The sequence below is a fragment of the Ceratotherium simum genome, chromosome 26 (genome assembly GCF_057802395.1).
Source record: "Ceratotherium simum simum isolate JZ-2026a chromosome 26, ASM5780239v1, whole genome shotgun sequence".
NCBI lineage: Eukaryota > Metazoa > Chordata > Mammalia > Perissodactyla > Rhinocerotidae > Ceratotherium > Ceratotherium simum.
The window spans coordinates 19,603,243-19,622,303 of NC_141925.1; the positions used below are offsets into that span (position 1 = coordinate 19,603,243).

The 19,061-nt window shown below is 44.4% G+C and overlaps 1 protein-coding gene across 2 annotated transcripts in view; it reads right to left on the reverse strand.

Annotated features, from left to right (window-relative positions):
• Positions 1-7,319: 7,319 nt before the first annotated feature.
• USP31 (ubiquitin specific peptidase 31) overlaps positions 7,320-19,061 on the reverse strand; it is a 72,034-nt gene continuing 60,292 nt past the window's right edge. For both annotated transcript variants that reach the window (XM_087417121.1, XM_014796975.2), the window contains 2 exons: positions 17,979-18,131; positions 7,320-15,573 (listed from right to left, as the gene is read on the reverse strand). In XM_087417121.1, the coding sequence (XP_087273247.1) occupies positions 14,003-15,573; positions 17,979-18,131 (1,724 nt within the window). In that variant the 3' untranslated portion in view covers positions 7,320-14,002. The remainder of the gene's footprint in view (positions 15,574-17,978; positions 18,132-19,061) is intronic.

Consider the following 19,061-nt stretch of genomic DNA (forward strand, 5'->3'; position numbering starts at 1 on the left):
CTCCGTCCTCTCGCCCACCTGTTCCCCAGGTAATCCCACACCGGAGCCTCTCTAGAACATCTCCGCCCTAGCCTGCTCTCTGAGCCCAGGATGGCTCAGCAAAGACTGGTCACCTGGTCACCCAGCTCTGACCACAGCCACTTCTCCCCTCACATGCTCCAGACACATGGCCTGAGCTTCTGCACAAAGACAGGCTCTCTGCCCTCAGCCCACAGGGAGGGTCTGGCTGCTGAAGCCCCGTTAGCCTCGACACACAGGCTCTGGAGAAGGCGTTCAGGGAACACGAGCGTGGTTGTTAAGTAGACAGCACCATGCATGTCGCCCCTTTGTTATTCCCTTTCTGCACTGTCACTCTGACAAGCTCTGCCTGACACCGGGGCATTAATTTTTCATGCCACCCTGCCGCAGACACGCAGATTTGTTTAGAGCGATGATAAATGAAATGCAAATGTGGCTGGAAGCCCAGTGCCGAGACGCTGAGACTGCAGGTCACATCACGCTCCTGCCTCATCTTCCCGTCTCCGTGACACTTTTGGCCGCTGCTTTACATCTGCTACATTCCGTGGCTCCTCGGAGCAAAAGGCGACTGCCAGGAGTGGGAATACAATATTCTCCACAGGGAGCAGGAAAGTTGATTAAGAAAAATTCACTCCTTCAATATGGTTTCTGATCTCTTGTTGATCTTCATTTGAACCATCCTGGGTAGATGTGTTTTAATTGCAAGCCACTTCCATTCTTTCTCCGGAAGCAGGCAGGGCATGAATTATAAAATAAATAAATGATTAAGAAACATCTAATTATTGTTATTCGTTTCTTACTTGAAGGTACTTCCAAGCTGCTTCTTATTAAAGTCATTCATCACAGAGCCACCGTGCCCTTTCTGGAGGCGCTGCTCCCAGGACCAACGCGGGACTCGCCATCTCAAGCAACACACGATGCTTAATAAACACGGAGAATATTGATGGCCGTGAGTTCCTCCCTCAGCCTAAACTCCAGCATGATGGATTGATGCTTCCTAAACATCGCGAACATTTCTCTGGCCATTCGTCAGCCCTACCACAAACACAGGTGTCAGCCCCAGCAGACGTCAGCCTCTAACTGCCTCCTCCAGAGCACACGTAGAGAAAAGCCTGCATTTCCCACACAGGGACCTCATCAATTTTTCATGTGCTGCAGTCCCCTGACTTATTAAATATTTATAACAATGTCATTATTTACCAAACAAGCTACCAGGCTGTGTCCAAGGCCCCCAGAGCCAGACTCCTGTGCGTACAGAGCAGGTACCTCCCCTCGCACCCTCTTCCTCTGGAGAACCTCTTCAGTAGAGGAGGTTGGGTCTAGCAGACAGGTTTCCCTGCCTTCCTTCATAAACGTCTCTGGAGTCCTCTCCAGACTCTGGTAGAGAGGAGTGCAGGCCGAGGGGCATCATCCTGCAGGAGACCAAAGCATGATGAAGTGAAGGGTGTCACTGAGTTGGGGACTCGCCCTCCAGGGACCCAACCGTGCCCTTCTGCCGTCCTTGCCACACAGACCTCACTGTTCCCGATCCACACTCAAGTCACTCTAATGCTTCCAGGTAATGGCAGGTTATGCCACCAGGCAAGAGACAAAAAACTCATTCACTCCGCGAAGATTTACTGAGCACCTGCAGGAGCAGAGCACTGCGTCGGGCGCTGGGGGTGACACAATGCGGCCCACACCGGGGGCTGCCCCCCAGCGCTCACTCCTCTGAGTTTCTTCTCCGCCAGAGCCCACTCTCCCACCTCCCAACACTGGCTGGAAATGCCAGATGCTCACTTCCTTCACTTTCCCTGCAGCTTGGTCACAGGCAGGTAACCAAGATCCTGGTCAATGGGATCTGAGGGAAGGTTTTCAGAGAGCGGGGAGGGGATCTGAGAAGTATTCTCCTCACCGGTCAAGTCACCTAGGCAGTGCAAGGTCCCGCCTTCTTCACTGCTGTCACTGAAGGCCAAAGCTGAGAACAAAGGCTAACAGGCTCAGAGGAACAGAGAGAAGACTAAGAAGAGCCTCAGTCCTTGATGGCACTGTTGGCACTGGGCCAATCCCTGTGCCTGCCCTGATTCTGGACTTCTTGTTAAGTGAGATTTTTAAGATGTCTTTCTTCCGCCATTAGAATACCACAGTAATAAAAATTGTTGCAGGCAACATCCACTGATGGATGCTAAAATTAGTGGGCCAAAGTTTGTGGAGAAACAGGATATTTGCATGGTCTAACAGTATCTCCTGCAAGACATTTATTAAGTACAAAGGGAAAAACAGTAACTCTACAGTGGAAAAACCCAGAAGACACCACCTTAACCAAGCGACCGAGGTTTTAACATCACCAGTAATGAGACATATCAATGTCACGTTCTCCCTATGACACACTGAGAAGGGCACATTGCTTTTGCGATATTCTTGCCAAAAACTGCAAAACCTCAATCTAATCATAACAACGCATGAGACAAACCCAAACAAACAAAACAAAAAACCCCAAAATCATAAGCTTTGAAGATATAGGCTTAGGTTCACACCCAAGATCTACCACTTATTACCTGTGATTTCTAGGTAAGTTGCTTAGTCTCTCTGAGCCTCAGTATACACACATGTAACACCGAATAATGGAGCTGACTTTGGTTGGGCACTTTACTACTTATAGCTGAAAGCATCCAAAATGACATAAGTATCAGACCAAAGACAGACAAAGACTCTACTCTCACGGTAACTACACTGTGGTGGGAAGACCCATGATAAACTAGTGAAGAAATAATTAAGAATTTCAGAGATGGAGCAGTGCTATGAAAATAAAACAGGGTAATGAGAGGAAAGTGGGAAGACATCGGATAATTTAAGGAGGACCTCCCGAGGTTCTGCTGAGATGAGAAAGGACTCGTCATATGAACATGTTGGGGAAGAGCCTTCCTGGCAGTGGAAACTGCCAGTGCCAAGGCCCTGTGGTCAAGAAAGTAAAAGGTGGCTTCCGTGCCTGAAGCGAAGGAAGAGTGATATAAGACAGGGTTGGAGAAGTGGACAGATTTAAGAGGCTGATGCAGAAGCCCTGTCGAGAGACTAGGGTGACGTGGACTTGGGAGCTATCAGTGGAGAGAAAGAGCAGTGGGTAGATTTGGGACATGATTGTGGAAGTAGACCTGGACAGGGCTTGCAAATGGATTAGATGTCAGGATGGGGGTTGAGGGAAAGGGCAGAGTCAAGGATGGATCCCTGGTTTCTGGACAGAGCAGCTAGGGTGGATGGTGATGCCATTTACTGAGTCCTAGAAGGGGATGGAAAAATGGATCAGAAGCAATGTTTAAAGAGATAATGGCTGAAAATTTTCCCAAGTCTGATTCATGAAGTGCAGGATAAAAACAAACGAGTTAAAAAAAACCCACACCTAGGTCCAGCATAATAAACCTGATGAAAAACAAAGAGAGGCATCTTCAAAGCATTTAGGAAAAAAACACATACCTTCAAAGGAACAGCTACAAGACTAATAATTGACTGATCAACAGAAATAATAAAAGGCAGAAGACCATGGAATAAAAATGAGAGAAAATAACTTCCAACCTAGAATTCTATTCCCAGTGAAAATACCCTTCAAAAGTAAAGGCAAAATAAAGATATTTCCAATCAAACAAAAACTAAGAGAGTTAGTTTAGGCTTAAAAAAGAAACACTAAGGGGAATTCCTCAGGCAGAAGGAAAATGACAGCAGAAGAAACCCTGAAATGCAGGAAGGGATGAAGAGCAATGGAAAGCAAATATATGGGTAAATCTAAGTGAATACCGACTTCCAACATTAATAATCATGTTATATGAGTTTTATATCTGTGTATGTTAAATATACATAGAATTAGAATGCACAACAACAAATAGCAAATGGCAGAAAGAGTATGGAATTAAAGTGTTCTAAGGCCCTTACGCAGTAAAAATTACTAATTTTTCTTAGACTCTTATAAATCAAGAATGCATGTTGAAATCACAAGGATAACCACTAAAAGAAGAGTAAAAGAATGAATAACCAACAAGCTAACAGAGGTGAAAAACTGGAATTTAAAAAATGCTTGATTGATCTAAAAGGCAGACAAGGAAGACAAGAGAGAAATATAGAAATATAAAATAAAATAAAGAAAAAATATAAAGAAATACAAAACAGGTGGGACAAATGTCAAAGAAAAAGTAGGAGAGTAGATAAAACCAAATACTGGTAATTATATGAAATGTAAATAAGCCAACTATCCCAATTAAGCCTCCCAATAGTCATATACATACTACTAGCCACATTTTACAGGTGAAGAATTTGAGGCACAGAGAAGTTAAGCAACCTGCTCAAAGTTGTCCAGCTAGGAAGTCACGGTACCAGAATTTGAACATAGCAGCCTGCCTCCAGGGCCTGAGCACGTCACCTCTCCAGGAGCTCCCCTGCTCTTGGTCAGCCCTTCCACAGCCTGCACCCAGATTCCTCAACTGGCTCCTAACCAGGCCTCCTTGGTGCCACAGCCTTGCCATGGTAACCATGCTAAGGCGCACACCGGATCTCACCTCTCCTAAACTAAAATCTCTTCCTGGATTCTCATTCACTTCAGGACAAACACAGTAGGTCATAAAAGGTCCTTCTAGATGAGGCCTCTGCCAAGCCCCTCCACCCCCATCTGCTGTTTCCTGCCTTCCTGCCCTACATTCCAGGAAGACTGGACTCCTGGCCTTTCCAAACAGTACAAGCCATTTCCCCAGGCTGAAGTATGTGAGTTATGCTCCAATGCGCCTCCTCTGTAAATCTCCCACGAGGGTCAGCCCTTCCTCCCCACCCTACTGTTGTGATGATGAAGGGCGTCGTTCACTGAGCACTTCCTCTGTGCCAGGCACTGTGCTGAACACTTTATGGGCATCATTCCCATCTAACCCTCACAACTCAGTGATGCAGGTACTGTTCTTCATCTTCTAGATGGGAAGGCAACTCAGAACAGTTAAGCGGTATACCCAAGAATATCCATTAATTCAGTTAGTAAATGTTTACTAAGTAACTACCATGTGCCTGGCACTCTTTGAGGTGCTGGGAACAGAGCAGTGAACAGAACAGGCAGACATCCCTGCCCTCCTGTGGGCATAGATACTGTATATGCACATATACTGTGGCAGTTGGTGATAAGTGATATGAAGAAAATAAGCAGGGAGGAGGGAGAGAATGTGAAGCGGGTTGCACTGTTTTAAAATGGTGGTCAGGGAAGGCCTTGCTGAGCCAGTGACGTGAGTAAAGACTTGAAGGAGTTAAGGGAATGAGCTGTGTGGGCATCTCAGAGACCAGCACCAGGAAGGGCATGGGAAGCAGGGTGGGAACACGGCGATGCCTTGAGGGAAGAGCACTGAAATGTTAATTATCTACCAACCAACTTGACCCCCTGACTAGACAGTGAGCGCCTCAGGGTACGGTCGTATCCCCAGCATTTGTGCACACAGGAGGCTCTGCTAAAAGGGACTTGGACTTGAATTTTGAGTGCGGCAGTAAAGGGGCACCTTCCCCACCACAACCTTTTACCGGCTGGCACCGTCCATCCTCGTCCACACTGCGCCATCCCCATGCCTCCCCCTCCCCCAAGGGATGACGCATCTGACACCTGTCCCCGAGTCTCGGGAACTGGCTCTGTGTACTCTGGGCCTCTATGAATCCTTCCTAAACAAAGGAAAGGCACAGGAGGGCCTGCCAGTGGCAGGGAGGCCTGATTCTGACTACAACACTGGTTTCATTCACGTTATCTTGCTACTTTCTTTAAGAAAAACTGAGCTGTCATAAATCCAAAGAGCAAGTCAAATTAACGTCACATTCCTGAACGCTCTAAGAAATGGGGTGCATGGCCATTGGCTTATACAGCATCACGCAAAAAATACCCATCACTCTGGGAGGGGGGAGCCCTTGTCCTCTCTCCGTGCAGCAAAGGTTGCCAGGGGGTGAGAAACACGGGGAAGACCACACCAAATCAAGGCTGAATTACAGAGGGTTCCACACAAGGTAGACCCAACCCTCCCAGAGAGCTGAAATCTATCAGATGACCCATGTGGGGACACCTGGACACGGAACAGGGCTGCAAAAAGGAAAACACCCCCCTGGGAGAACTCAGGAGTCGGGCTGGGAAACATAAAGGGAATACTGGAGGTGGGCACAAGCCTCAAGCCACATCCTGCAGAGTGACAGTGGCCTAGAATCACTCAAGAGGATTGTGGTCCAGGGCAAGGGGCTTCATGGCTTTGCTTTCTCCATGAAGACGGACAGAGGACAGAAAAGTGTTCAGGGAGAGACTGATCATTCAAATATTTGAAAATAATCTTCCAAATTCTAAGGCGACAGACAAAATGATCCTTAACTATTTGTATAACTATTAAAATCTGTATTTTATGACATGTGAACACTTTCAGGCATAATGAAGCCTCCTGAATCATTAGTGTACTACATGGTTAAACTCTTTATAGAACCTAGCGCAAAAGTTTACCATTTAAAATTAGAGAGGTTTGTAAGTGCTGTACCTTGGGTTTTATGGCATGTGGTTTACACTTGTCCTTGGTTAGTAACAGTTTCCCTGGCCCAACCCTAAACCATAACGCTGTGCTTTAGGAAAACAAGATCTGCTCTATGATCTGTATTTAACGATTTCTAGGAAAAATGATGGCTGGTAGAACTCATCTAAACTGAACCCCTGCTCACTGAGAACGCAATCCTCAGCTCATACTGAATAAGCATCTCGACAGAGAGCCTAAGCACATGCGCGTGGGACTTAGAAAAGACATTTGATAATGGCGATCTTTAGTGCCCCCAAGTGGTCATAAGTGATATGGCATCCTCAATAGGAGTCCTGTCCTGAAGGGTAGTAAAGACGGCTGGAAAAACATCAGAACAGGATGGTTAAAAAAGAAGATACCAGGAGCAAGAGAGGGCCCAGAAAAGAATGCTTCCTTTTATGTTGATGTTTCCTCCCATCATAAAATTTGGTAGAAAAGGGAGATAAATGAAATGTTGAAAGTCCATTAGAATGGAGTCAGAATGTGAGCTCTTATTCAGCTCCACAGCCCACGACAAACTGCCTCTTGGAGAAAGTGGGAATAATAACCACTGATTGTGAAAATTAAATCAGCATGGATGTGTTTTTCGGTCTTAAAATTTTACATAGAGTATCTGTATGAATCCTTCTGTGACTTGATTTTTTCATTTAACACTACGATTTTACAACATTTTGTATAATGTAGTACAAATATAATTTCTGCTTAATTTCCAAGGTTAGTCAACACCAAAAAGATAGAGGTTGGCAAGGGGAGAAAGAGGAATATGGCTTGAAGAGGGCATCATGTAATAAATTTATTATATTTTGTTACATTTTCCACTTTTCTCTTAATTCCAACTGTATACTATATAATCAACTGCTGTTCCAGAAATAAAACGTTTTCAACATAAAAATATAAATTCTGCTTCTTAAAAGTGCATACACCTTGAATAGTAAAACATACAAATAAATAACAGAAGTCAGTGACACATCTCATGCACTTGTTCTGAAATAATTTAGAATGTGTGATACACTTTTCTTCCAGCCTCAAGGAAAGACATCCTGCCTTCCAGATTACTGTACAACTAAAGAAGAAAATTATACAGCATCACTAGGAGCGGTGAATGAACAATACGAAAGCACTTCTGCGTACAGTGATATGACATGCAGCTTTTGAGACAGCTATAGAAATTCCAGTGTAGAAACTGAAGACTTCAGTCCAGAAATCATTTTCGTAATGGGGCTTGAATTCAATTTTAACCAGTGGTGAGAGGCACAGTTGGTGAGCAAGCCTAGCGGGAACATAAATGCACATCTGACAGGCCTACAAAGAGAACTTGAGCTTCGGAGACCCCGTCACTGTCTCCTCTCTTGCAGTAACGACACCACACCCTTTAGAATAGCACCTGGGAGATTTCGTATTGTGTCTTCACGACAGCAGCATCACTGCCCTGGATGGCCTTTCTAAAGGGGCACTTCCAGCTTGGATTTTGACTTAAATCTTTATTCTTTGAAATGTTGAAAACACCAGGTAAATTGTGTTGATTTCCTTTTTTTGTAGGCAGCATTATGCTCACCAGGATGAAACCACTGGAGAAGCACAGCGAGTTAGTCTGAGGATGTTGCAGTGCGCTCAGCTCACCACAGATTAAAACTAAATTTCACTTGCCGCCATAGGTAACATATATCTGCCCAACTTTTGGATGAGTATTATTTGATTTTTTTTAATTACATGAAAAAATACCAACGAAGGTTACCAAAAAAAAAGGACTTCAAATAAAATGCTTCACATTCATTTTTAAACTAAAAATAACTCTTGAAACTACATTCTGGATAAGTAGAGAATAAGCTAAATAGGAAACCTGGCGGCAGCCTGGGGTTTGCTATTATAATTACTACAAAGAGACAATCCTTCTATCAAAATCAGGGACAGGTTTTCCAGGGTCAGTGAAGGCTTTACTTCAGCATTTTCTAACTCAGAGTGACTTCTCTACCCCCAAGGGGTCTGGCCCCACGGTGGCATCCGGGGGAAAGGCTCTGGGAAGGATGCACACCACAAAGGGCACTCTGGCCACTATAGCAAACTAAGGACTACCAACTCCCACCAGACTGGCAAGTGCTGGGCCACCCACAAAATGAATGCTCCAAGCTCCCGAGTCAGGCCTCAAATCAGAAAGGCCCCCTTATGTCAACAGGAGGTTGATATCAGTAGTTGTCAACCTTTTTTTTTTCTTTCCTCTCCAATGTAACAGAGGAATCTGAGTCACTCCTGAGTACTCTGTATGGCAGTGGTTCTCACCATGGTTCTCGGCAAACAGAGGGCAAATCACAGTGGTTCTCAGTTCTGACAGCAAATTAGAAACACATAGGAGCTTTAAAATATACGTCAATTCCTGGGACCCACCCCACACTAATTAGATCAAAAGCTTAGGAGGAGGACCCAGGCACTTTTAAAAGTTCCCTAGATGCTTCTAGTGAATGTCAGGTATCAGAATCTCAGACAAGTCACTCAGAAGAGGCTTAACAGAATGTGGGGAGAGCACACGCGACATCTGAAAAAGCCTCCCAAGGCTGCTATGGATCTCCCCTCTCCCCAAAACTGGGAAACACCAGTTTTAAATGAATGTGGGATGGATCTAGAACCTAATCCGCTGTACAACACTGCCATAAATCCCACGAGCTTAGTCTTATTGTGTGACCAGTGGCTGGGAAGCTCCGAAGTTTTCCAAAACAGCTCTAAGTCTCTACAAAAGCATTTTAAAATTGTTAGCACTATTAGAAGCCACATTCTCTCCTTGTGACCACGATAGAACCCTAGAAGATATAAAAAATTAAAATCTATAGAAAATGGCAGGTTAGTTTTAGAACAAAATACTTTACCAAAGTCTTTAGGCTAAATACAGTATATAAACCAGCATGTGTTCAACACATCCAATTCCTCTTCTGCTTGCACAATACTTATTTTACACACAATCTGGCCAATGATCAAAAAAAATCAGCCAACAGAAATATATGCTAAGCAAAACAAGAAACCACATTCATGCTCTTCTATACTGATGATTAAGCCACATTTGAAAAATTACAAATTCAAAAATAGAGCTCCATCATCTAAGAGTTGCCTTTTTTTTTTTTTAAACTTACATTTAGTGTAGTCTCTATTTTTCATCAGTTGCTTGCATAGGTAGTAACAGCATGCTTTCTGGGTTAGATGGAGGCCATGCAAAACTGTTTGCATTACTTGGGGAAAAAAATGATCAGTCACGCTCAAAATGCAGCTGCAAAACATTTTGTGAGCTGACCGTAAGGCAGGGTGAGACACTGAGTGTTCATTTACATAAAAGCAAAGTATTTCCCCCCAAAATATGTAGTCAGGTTTAACGATAATGTACCCTTTACGCAACTGAAGACAGCCCACGCAGTAACAGCTACTTTTTGTGTTTATGTTTATGACATAAAAATTGGCTGGTTTGTCAGCCAATTTTTCCCTTCTCAATTCCGAATAATAAAAGTTCAGTGTGCCTCACAGAATATGTGTTTTATTGCAACTGTGCTTATGATTTGCATACTATCTCAAAAACCCAACCCAGAAACACTAATTATCTTTGCATCCAATAATTATAATAACCCACATTGGAAACAACAACTTTAGCTGTTCAGTAATTTGTCAGAATAAAATGTAAGGTCAGATGTCAATCTACTTTTAAAAACATGTTTATTTGAAATACATGAGCTTTGTCCACAGCTCTTCTCTGCTCCATTTTTCCTAGGCTGCCACTACTGTTTCCTTTACATACTGTTCTTACTTTTTTTCATGATAGTTATTTTAGAGGGATGACAATTTTTCCCCCCACTCCCCAAAAAACCCCCACATCCAACTCATACAAACGTGGATGACCAAATTCTAATGAAAAGTGACTTCGTAATGGATTTTCAACCCCTAAGCAGAAGAGACAGCTCAGTCTGAAAAAGTGGATATAAGAGTAAAACGTCTCCAAAGATGAAGAAGGGCACTTTTGGTTTCCAGAACGGAACAGACTTGCTCAAGAAAACCACAAGCCTTAGCCGATTCACCAGAATCCATGTGATCTCTTTGTTCAGGAGGACTGTCACTCCACTTAGGACATCATCAGCGTCCCCTGGTTCAGCGGCTGTGCCCCAGGGTTCCTCAGCTACAGCAAATTCCTGACGCTTTCCGCTTCCCTTTACAAGCAAAGCAGGCCCTCAATGAACGTGTGCAGAATGAATGAATGAATGATGAAAGAATGATTACACAAGTTTAGGGCAGCCTCACAGATAATACAATATTTTACCACACCACAAATACTCCCACATCCACTTCTATTGGTCCAGTGCAGTACTTACTTTCAGTTAGGCTGCTTTTAGGATGAGAAGATACTAAAAGGGGTAGGAGATGGTCTTCAGATGACATGAGTTTAACAGTTTCTTTATGCTTCCACATTATACAAGGGACTACAAAGGCAAGGGGCAGGGCTGTCTTAAGGAATGATATAGCCTCAGTGCACTGGATGTTTACAGGAAAAGAAATCCAGAGTAAAAAGTTTTTTAAAAGCAAACAAACATTACAGATGCAGCACTAGGGTTGGGGATTATTTTGTGCCTACCAGGAATGTCTGCTCTAATTGGGCCCACCTGGCTGTCAAACAGAAACTCAGGCCTACTATCCTTAGCAGATGATTCTTAACCCAAAACACATATATGTTTATTGTGCCGAACATCACCAGGAAAATAAAAAACAAAACACACACCATGCCCCAAACCCTACCAAAGAGCTGAACTGAACCAAGTAATGATTTTCCCATAAGGTACTTCAGTGCTTGAAGAGCACTTCCAAATTTTTGGGCAAGTTCTCCTTTTCTGTGGCTTAAAAGATGCACCTCAGAGTTAGGGATGAAATTCTCGTTGTTGATCAACCACAGAAATCTAATAGCCTAAAGATGTCTAGACAATGCCATAATACTTCCTGATTTTCCACTTAAATCTGAAACAAGGACTAAACTCCAAAGACATACAGTTTATAGATAGTGAAATTTTATTTCTAGATCCCATGGAAAACTAAAGGAGTTTGTAGAGTTTTGTTTTGTTTTTTAAGACACTAGGTAGGATGGAGAATCCATTCCTGGAGGACTCAAGAACAAAAATATTTACCATTGTGAAAATTAAACTAGTTTCCACTACTGTTTAACTGATTACAGCCACTCAAAAAGGCATTATTAAAACCCTTTGTGCAGTCAACTATAATTCTAAGACTGTTTCAGAGCTTCAGAAAGGAGATTTCAAATGAGATTTACCTGTTAAAGACAGATGAGAAGTTCAAATCAGACACACATTCAATTCTTGATATTGACGATCCCATATTTGGTGCATCTTTTTCAGGAAATAAAAGTGATACAGGAAAACTAGCAGGGGCTAAACACTGATCGGGCTGTCAATGTGCTGCTGGAAGCAATAACAACATCAAAGGCAGCCAGTCGTCGGCAGGCACGCTACAGCAGAGGAGGGTAACGCTGCTTTGGGAAACCAGATGCCCATCAGGGGAACGAGGACACCTAGTGAAGCGATGAGTGCAGGACTGAGTGCAATGGGCAACAGGCCTGTGTTAAGCGAATTTCATGGAGCACTAGAGTAACTTTCACAAGGCTGAATATGCGTCTCATATATTGCAAGGGTCTAAAATTCCAGCTACCCTCAACATAAATGGCCTCTAGACTTGCAAGTTACCTGCTAATGCTCAAATTAGCAGCAAAATAAAGTTAAGGAACCTACTGGAAACATTTCCCAAGAGGTATTCACAGAAAAAAAAGGAAAAAAAAAAAGGCAGTGCAGAATTCATAGGTATAGGTGTATATGTGTTCTAGTTACTTCACACATGGCAATACTGAAAAGGGAGATTATAAATGGATCTGTGCACCAGGAGGTCAGGAAGAACTTGAAGACTCTATGATTTTTAAAAAAACTAATATTTAAAAGCATATAAACTTAGCATGCTATATTTCATGGCAAAGTGACAAATGCTATTCAAAGAGAATCAGGACCGTGACACTCCTGACATATAAAAAAAAATAGAAAAAAAAAATAGAAAAGGCTAAACTGCCAGGATACCTCCAAAAACCTTGAAAAACTATATATCTTGCTTATCTGTGAGATTTTCATGAGGTTCCCATTTTTCTAAACAAGAAATGCAACTTGCACCGACAATGCCCGATGGAACACACTCCAATCCTGCTTGTGAGTTCTGGGTAAGAGATTAAATCTTAAGCACAAAGAAGAAGTAAATGAGTTACTGAAAAGCAGTCATAACTAAGACGGACAGGCAGGATCAGAAGTGTACGTGTAATACTGTGTCACACATCGCTTCAACACACCAGCACTGACTTTTGGCATTAGGCAACTTCTTTCCTCTCCAAGTTGCAAGAGGAGGAAACAAGGGCATGCACACACGGGGCAGCATGGAGCTTTCAACTTCTAACACAGAGAAAAGCAACACCAGAGAAGGAAAACGGTACAGATTCATGCATCCAGTTTAGAATCCATTTTTTTCCAGGAATCTTTCAAAGGTGTTAACTGCTCTACTACATTTCAAAATCCCAATGGCCTTAGCTAGCAAATTTAGAAGGAAAAAAAAATTAACTACTAGTGACTGGCTTCCTGGCTATCCAATTTGCCACCTCTTAGGACATATCCCAAGAGTCATATGGTACATATGATGGTACATACATCTTTGCAGATATGAAGGCAGTGAAAGACTTCATTTCTAGCTCTAAAACTTCTATCTGTGGCAGTAGGAGAAATGACAGCCACCCACAGGCCACCTTCCTCTCTAATCCTTTTACTGATTCATATCCATCCTAGACTAGCTGAGTATATACCTGAGAAACATTAGTGTTAAAATATTGCCCTTTACAAAGACTGGTAGAGGGGGCCAAAGTGCAGAAAGCAACAGTTTTCTCTCAGTTTGTTTCGCTGTTAGTGTCACAGTTTTTAGAGCTCCTGGTGCCACATGACAATCCGTAGTGAGGACAAATCCTGCTCAGATGAAACCCAAGTCAAATAATTCGTCCTTCCACAGAGCACACTAATGATAGCTTAACTGGTTCACAGGTTTCAAAACCCTAGTGTCCAACGAAAGTCATTAGAGTTCTCTAGAAAGAAATATGTACAGTTGCTAAAGGGACCATCCAGGGTATCGTCTACAATTATTCCAGTTAGCTTGGTATCAATGCTTTGCCTATGGCTGTTATTTGGTTCAATGGCAGAATAAGGCGACGCTTTTAACAATTTGCAATTGAATTCTCCTCTCACACACACACACACACACGCACACTCACATACACACACACATCAGGCACGTAACCCAAAAAATACAAAACGAAAGCATAGAGGGCTTTGGTGGGAGGGATGGGGTTCTAAATAAATAAACATCTTTACAGATAAAACACTCGGATTGCAGAAATATCACTGAGGTTTTTGAGAAAGCCGTGCAGAGGTTTGCATGCTAGAAGATAACTTTTTTGAAGATTTCTCAGCAGACTGCCTGCCACCAGGAGACGAGGGCACTCCAGAATCTAGCTGGGAAGACTTGGATTTGCGAGTGGACAGCAGGGAATGTTTAGCAGAAGCAGGGTCCTTGGTGACAAGCTGCTCTTTTCCAAATGCATTTGCATTTGGCTGCTGGGAACCTGGAGGCTGGGAGGCTTTCTCGGCCTTCTCATCCCCGGCATTCTTACAGGCCAACTTGACAGAGCTCCCACTGGCCTTCTTGGAGAGCAAGGTTGTCTTGCCAAGATCAGTCGACCGCCGGGTTTCCTTCTGTCTCAAGGCTGACTTGAAGAAGGACAGCCCCTTGTCCTCCGACTTGCTGTCCCGCTTCAGACCAGCCTTCACGCTCGTGTTGGGGGAGCGCAGGCTGGCCATGGAAGAGCTCCTGACGTGTTTTCCGTCCCCTCGGCCCTCCCCCACCCTGGCCTGGCTCACCCGTGGGGAGCTGGGTTTGGAGCTGGAGGCAATGCTGGCTCTGTCGGAAGCCAGGCTTTGTCTGGAGCCCTCTCTACTTAAGCTCCTGTCTGAAGTCCTGCCCTTCCCAGGAGGGAAGGGGCCCCTCGTGGCAGGGCCCGAGACTTTTTTGGCAGATGTGGAGGAAGCAAGGTAAGTGAGAGAAGGGGCTGACTTCTGTTTCTGGGGTGAACGAGACGACACGGAGTCCTGGGATTTGGGGGAGGACTCTTTTTTGGGTTGTGCAGGGGCAGGGGAGGAATGCCGTCCACTGGCCCTGGAAGAAGAATCTGCTTTGCCTCGGGAGCGAGAGGGCTTTATAGAAACTTTTACAGGAACAGGAGAAGAAGGGGATGTACTCGAAAGAGATGACTCCTGGCTTGCCAAGACTGGTCTCCCCTTCCGCACACTTCTATCTGGCTCAGAAGCGCCTTTGGAGCTGGGGGATCTCTTGGTTGTGCTCTCTGGTTTCTTCGTGAGGGAGCCTGGCTGGCTGGGGGGTTTCACCTCTTTGACTGGAGAGCTGTCTACAGAATCACTCTGATCCACATAAGCAATCTGGTTATTGTTATCAAAAGGATCAGAGATGGGGGGCACACGATCCCCTTGTGCTGAGTTTTTGCTCTGTGTATCTACACCACTGGAGTTCAATTTGCGGGTGTCTGATTCGTCTTTGAACACACCTTCCATGACAGCCAGAGGGGCCCGACCCATAGCCTTGTGCTCACGTCGACTATGACTATCGCTTGGTTCCTGGTAACTGCTGGCAAGGTTCCTCAAGCTACCAAAGCAAGAGATGGAGACCTTGTCGTCCACTGCCTCCCCGATCTTCTCCAAGGTAGAGGCGGAGGTGTGAATCGGAGAGTCCCCTGAGAATCGGGAAGGAGAATTGGAGCGCATCTGCAGCTTAGCAGACAGGGACCAAGAAGGTCGAATGCAATTTTCGCTGACCGCCAAAGGGCTGGTGACAGAAGATCTGGACGACAAGCTCTGACGCTGGACGCTTCTCACAAACGGTCGAGTTGAGAAACCTCCTGAATACAGCAAAGAGAATTTTGTTAAGCTAAACAACAAAACTTCCTCATAACATCTAAAGATGGAAGGAAGATGGAAGGAAGGCAAGCCTCGTGGAATGATAGGAGCATGGCCTCAGAGTCAGCACGTCTGGGGTCAAAGAGCAGCCATGTGACTTCAACTTCTCTGAGCCCAGTTCCCCTATCTATAAAACAGGGACATTCTAACTCGGGGATTCGGCCAGCCGACTCTTTACCTTCTTGCTCCACATTAGGGGTCAGCAGACTTTTCCTGCAAAAGCCCAGACAGCAAATATTTCAGACTTCGTGGGCTAGCCACCCAACTCTGCCACTGTAGCACCAAAGCAGCCACAGGTGACACATAAACAAATGGGTGTGACTGGGTTCCAATAAAACTTGATTTACAAATAAAGGCAGGGGCCATATTTGGTCTGTGAGCTGTAGCCTGCTGACCCCTGTTCTAACTCACAAGGCTACTATGAGAATTAACTAAAATCTTGAAAGTCTTGTGCCCAGCAAAGCACCTGGCATTCCACAGACGCTCAATCAATGTGAGCTGGTGATCCACCTGCTGCTTCTTCCTAAGGACATCCAGGGCTCATGGAAGTGATGTCCTTGCCCAAGATCACAGAGATAATCAGAGGCAGTGCTAATATCAGAACCACAACCGCTTGTCCTGCCCTCAATGCCACATGTAGGTTGGCCTGTAAGTACTGACTATCGAAGTGGACCAGTGGAAAAAATTAAAGAGACTTCGAAACAATATACCCCTATGCCGAGTGACTTAAAACTTCCAAAGACAATATTCATAATTAGAATAATATACTCCCACCCTGAGTGACTTAAAACTTCCAAAGAAAATATTCTAAGTGGAATTCTATACATACTTGATACCATAGCTGTAGTATTTATAAAGCTGTGTCTGGATGAGATCCTAAGATAAGCACTGTTCTATGGGCACCACCCAGCATCACAATGTGATGATGATGCTTAAGAGGATATCGATTTCACCAACTGCACTGCTTAAAAATAGACCAGGGGCAAATGATATCTAGGCTTATTGTTAAAATGACACTGAATTGTAAGTTTAAAGGCTGTATTGAAAATAACCTCTACCTACACAAGCAAAGATGCACTCATCAGCTTTTCATAAACTGTCAGGAGCTTAGCAATTACAGCCTAATACTTTTATTTTACAAATAAAAAAGCGACAAGCCAGAAGCAGCAGCAGAGCCGGAGCTACAATGCAGATCTCTCAGTCTGGCATTGTACTTCCAACCTCCTGCTTTTTTTTCTCCATTTCATGTTCTCAGAATTATCCATCACTACTAGAAGCAGATTACAGCGATCGAAATGCTGGCCGCAGAATGAGATTTGTTGGAAGATGAGTCACCGTCCTCATTATAGAAGCTGAGCTCACTCTCTCCTCCTTCCAGCTCTCAGTGCTTTGGCTGCCTGCTCCTTCCCATACCACCGGGGGGCCCTGTTAGAACTAAGGGCTGAGCTGACACTACTCAAGCAGTAAGTGAAGGTAAAAAAAAAAAAAAAAACAGAGGTCAATTTTTATCAGATTTTCAAAGTTTTTTATTGTGACTATCTTCAGAATTCCTAAAAACTACTTTTATGCAGAGGCAATAGTTTTTGTTCTAGACACTTCTGTATTCTGTACTTAAAAGGATAGGCCACAAATGCCTCTAAGGGAAACAGCATGGTGGAAAGGTGAGAAGCTGAGTCAGAAAGCCTCTATACCAGGCCCAGCACAGTGACTCCTCACCACGTGGCCCTGGGCAAATCACAACTCAGTGAGTCCCCTTACAGCTATTCTGAGGACCTTAAAAAGCACTTGGAAAAAAATGTATTCATTACTGTACAGAGTTAAGCTCCAGCCTGCACACTAGACCTTAAAAGTGGAAAATAGGGGCTGGCCCGCTGGCGCAAGCAGTTAAGTGCGCGTGCTCTGCTGCGGCGGCCCGGGGTTCGCAGGTTCGGATCCCTGGCGCGCATTGACACACTGCTTGTCAAGCCATGCTGTGGTGGCGTCCCATATAAAGTGGAGGAAGATGGGCATGGATATTAGCCCAGGGCCAGTCTTCCTCAGCAAAAAGAGGAGGATTGGCAGATGTTAGCTCAGGGCCAAGAGATCTACCTCACCAAAAAAAAAAAAAAAAAAAAAAGTGGAAAATAATGAAGTGGAAGGAAAAGTCCTAGGGCACTAGGAAAAGCAAATGACCCTGTTTTATAAAATGTTACTTAAGATCATAACCCACAGCTATGCAGCCCTGCTCTCCATAATCCGTTTTACGTTCTCCCACAATCTTCTTGGAACCTGTTCCTAACCATGAGGGACTCTGTGCTGTGTCCATGAGTTGCCATTTTGGAAATCTGTCACCAAAACCCACACCTACCATCATCTTCACTCCTTTCCCCAGTCATCTCCACGGACTCAGACAGCGAGGCCAAAGAGGTGCGTCTGGAGGAGGCTGCAGAGGTCACGCTGGCTTGCTTGCTCCCCGGGAGCCGGCTCACCCAGTGTTCGCACAAGGAAGAACTTGTGGAGCCTGCAGAAAAGGAAGCTGGCATTGAAGTCAGGCCAGAATCCCGGGACCGGCCTGCACTGCACACACCCTCAGGAAGATGCTGCGCCTGAGCTGGGGCGTGGCTGATGTCCTCACCACCAGGTCAGCATCAACTCCCAGACTCCACACTGTGCCTGCTCAAATACCCTGTTAAGGTGAGAAACTTAACTGGGAGTGCAGGTTCCCACACACGTTTGGTAATGAAATACAAGTATAGGGATGGACATATCATAATGCAAAGTCCAAGTCTCAAGTGCCAGCAGTAGAATGGAATATAGACAATCGTTCATCTATTCATTCATTCTATAAATATTTATTAAGCACCTATGTGCCAGGCACTGTTCTAAGCACTTGCAGTAATATTCCTGACACAGAGAAAGAAAAGAAAGAGAGCGGTAGTGCAGGGTTATTTTCTTAGCCTCGCTGTTTCATGGAATTTTTAAATCATTTCCACAATATTAATATACTAACACATACACAAATGCAGACACACAGGGCTGTATGTCAATCTGTTCCAGGGATGCCCTTAAATATATATTAGAGCAACAGAAATTGCTCTCGAAATTGAGAACATGACTCAAGTAGACCTCTGAGCATCTCTCAGACTCGGGAAAGCACTGAGGGAAGGCCTTAAAGCACTGAATTTCCACTTTCTGTTAACTGAGTGAGTGCTACAGACAGATGGGTGTACTGGCTGGGGTTTGACTCCAGCGGGGGCTCACTCTGCTTCAGTGGTGCTTCCCTTTAGTGGCTTCAAACCTAGCCCTCACAAGCTTCAAGGGGAGCAGGGATGAATATTCCCTACCCCGATGACACATTACCACTGTCCTTTGTCACATTCTCTTAACCTCTGCATTAAGCGCCCCCTTGTTTGGATTGTGTGTGGATGCATCCATACTGTGTGTGGGTATT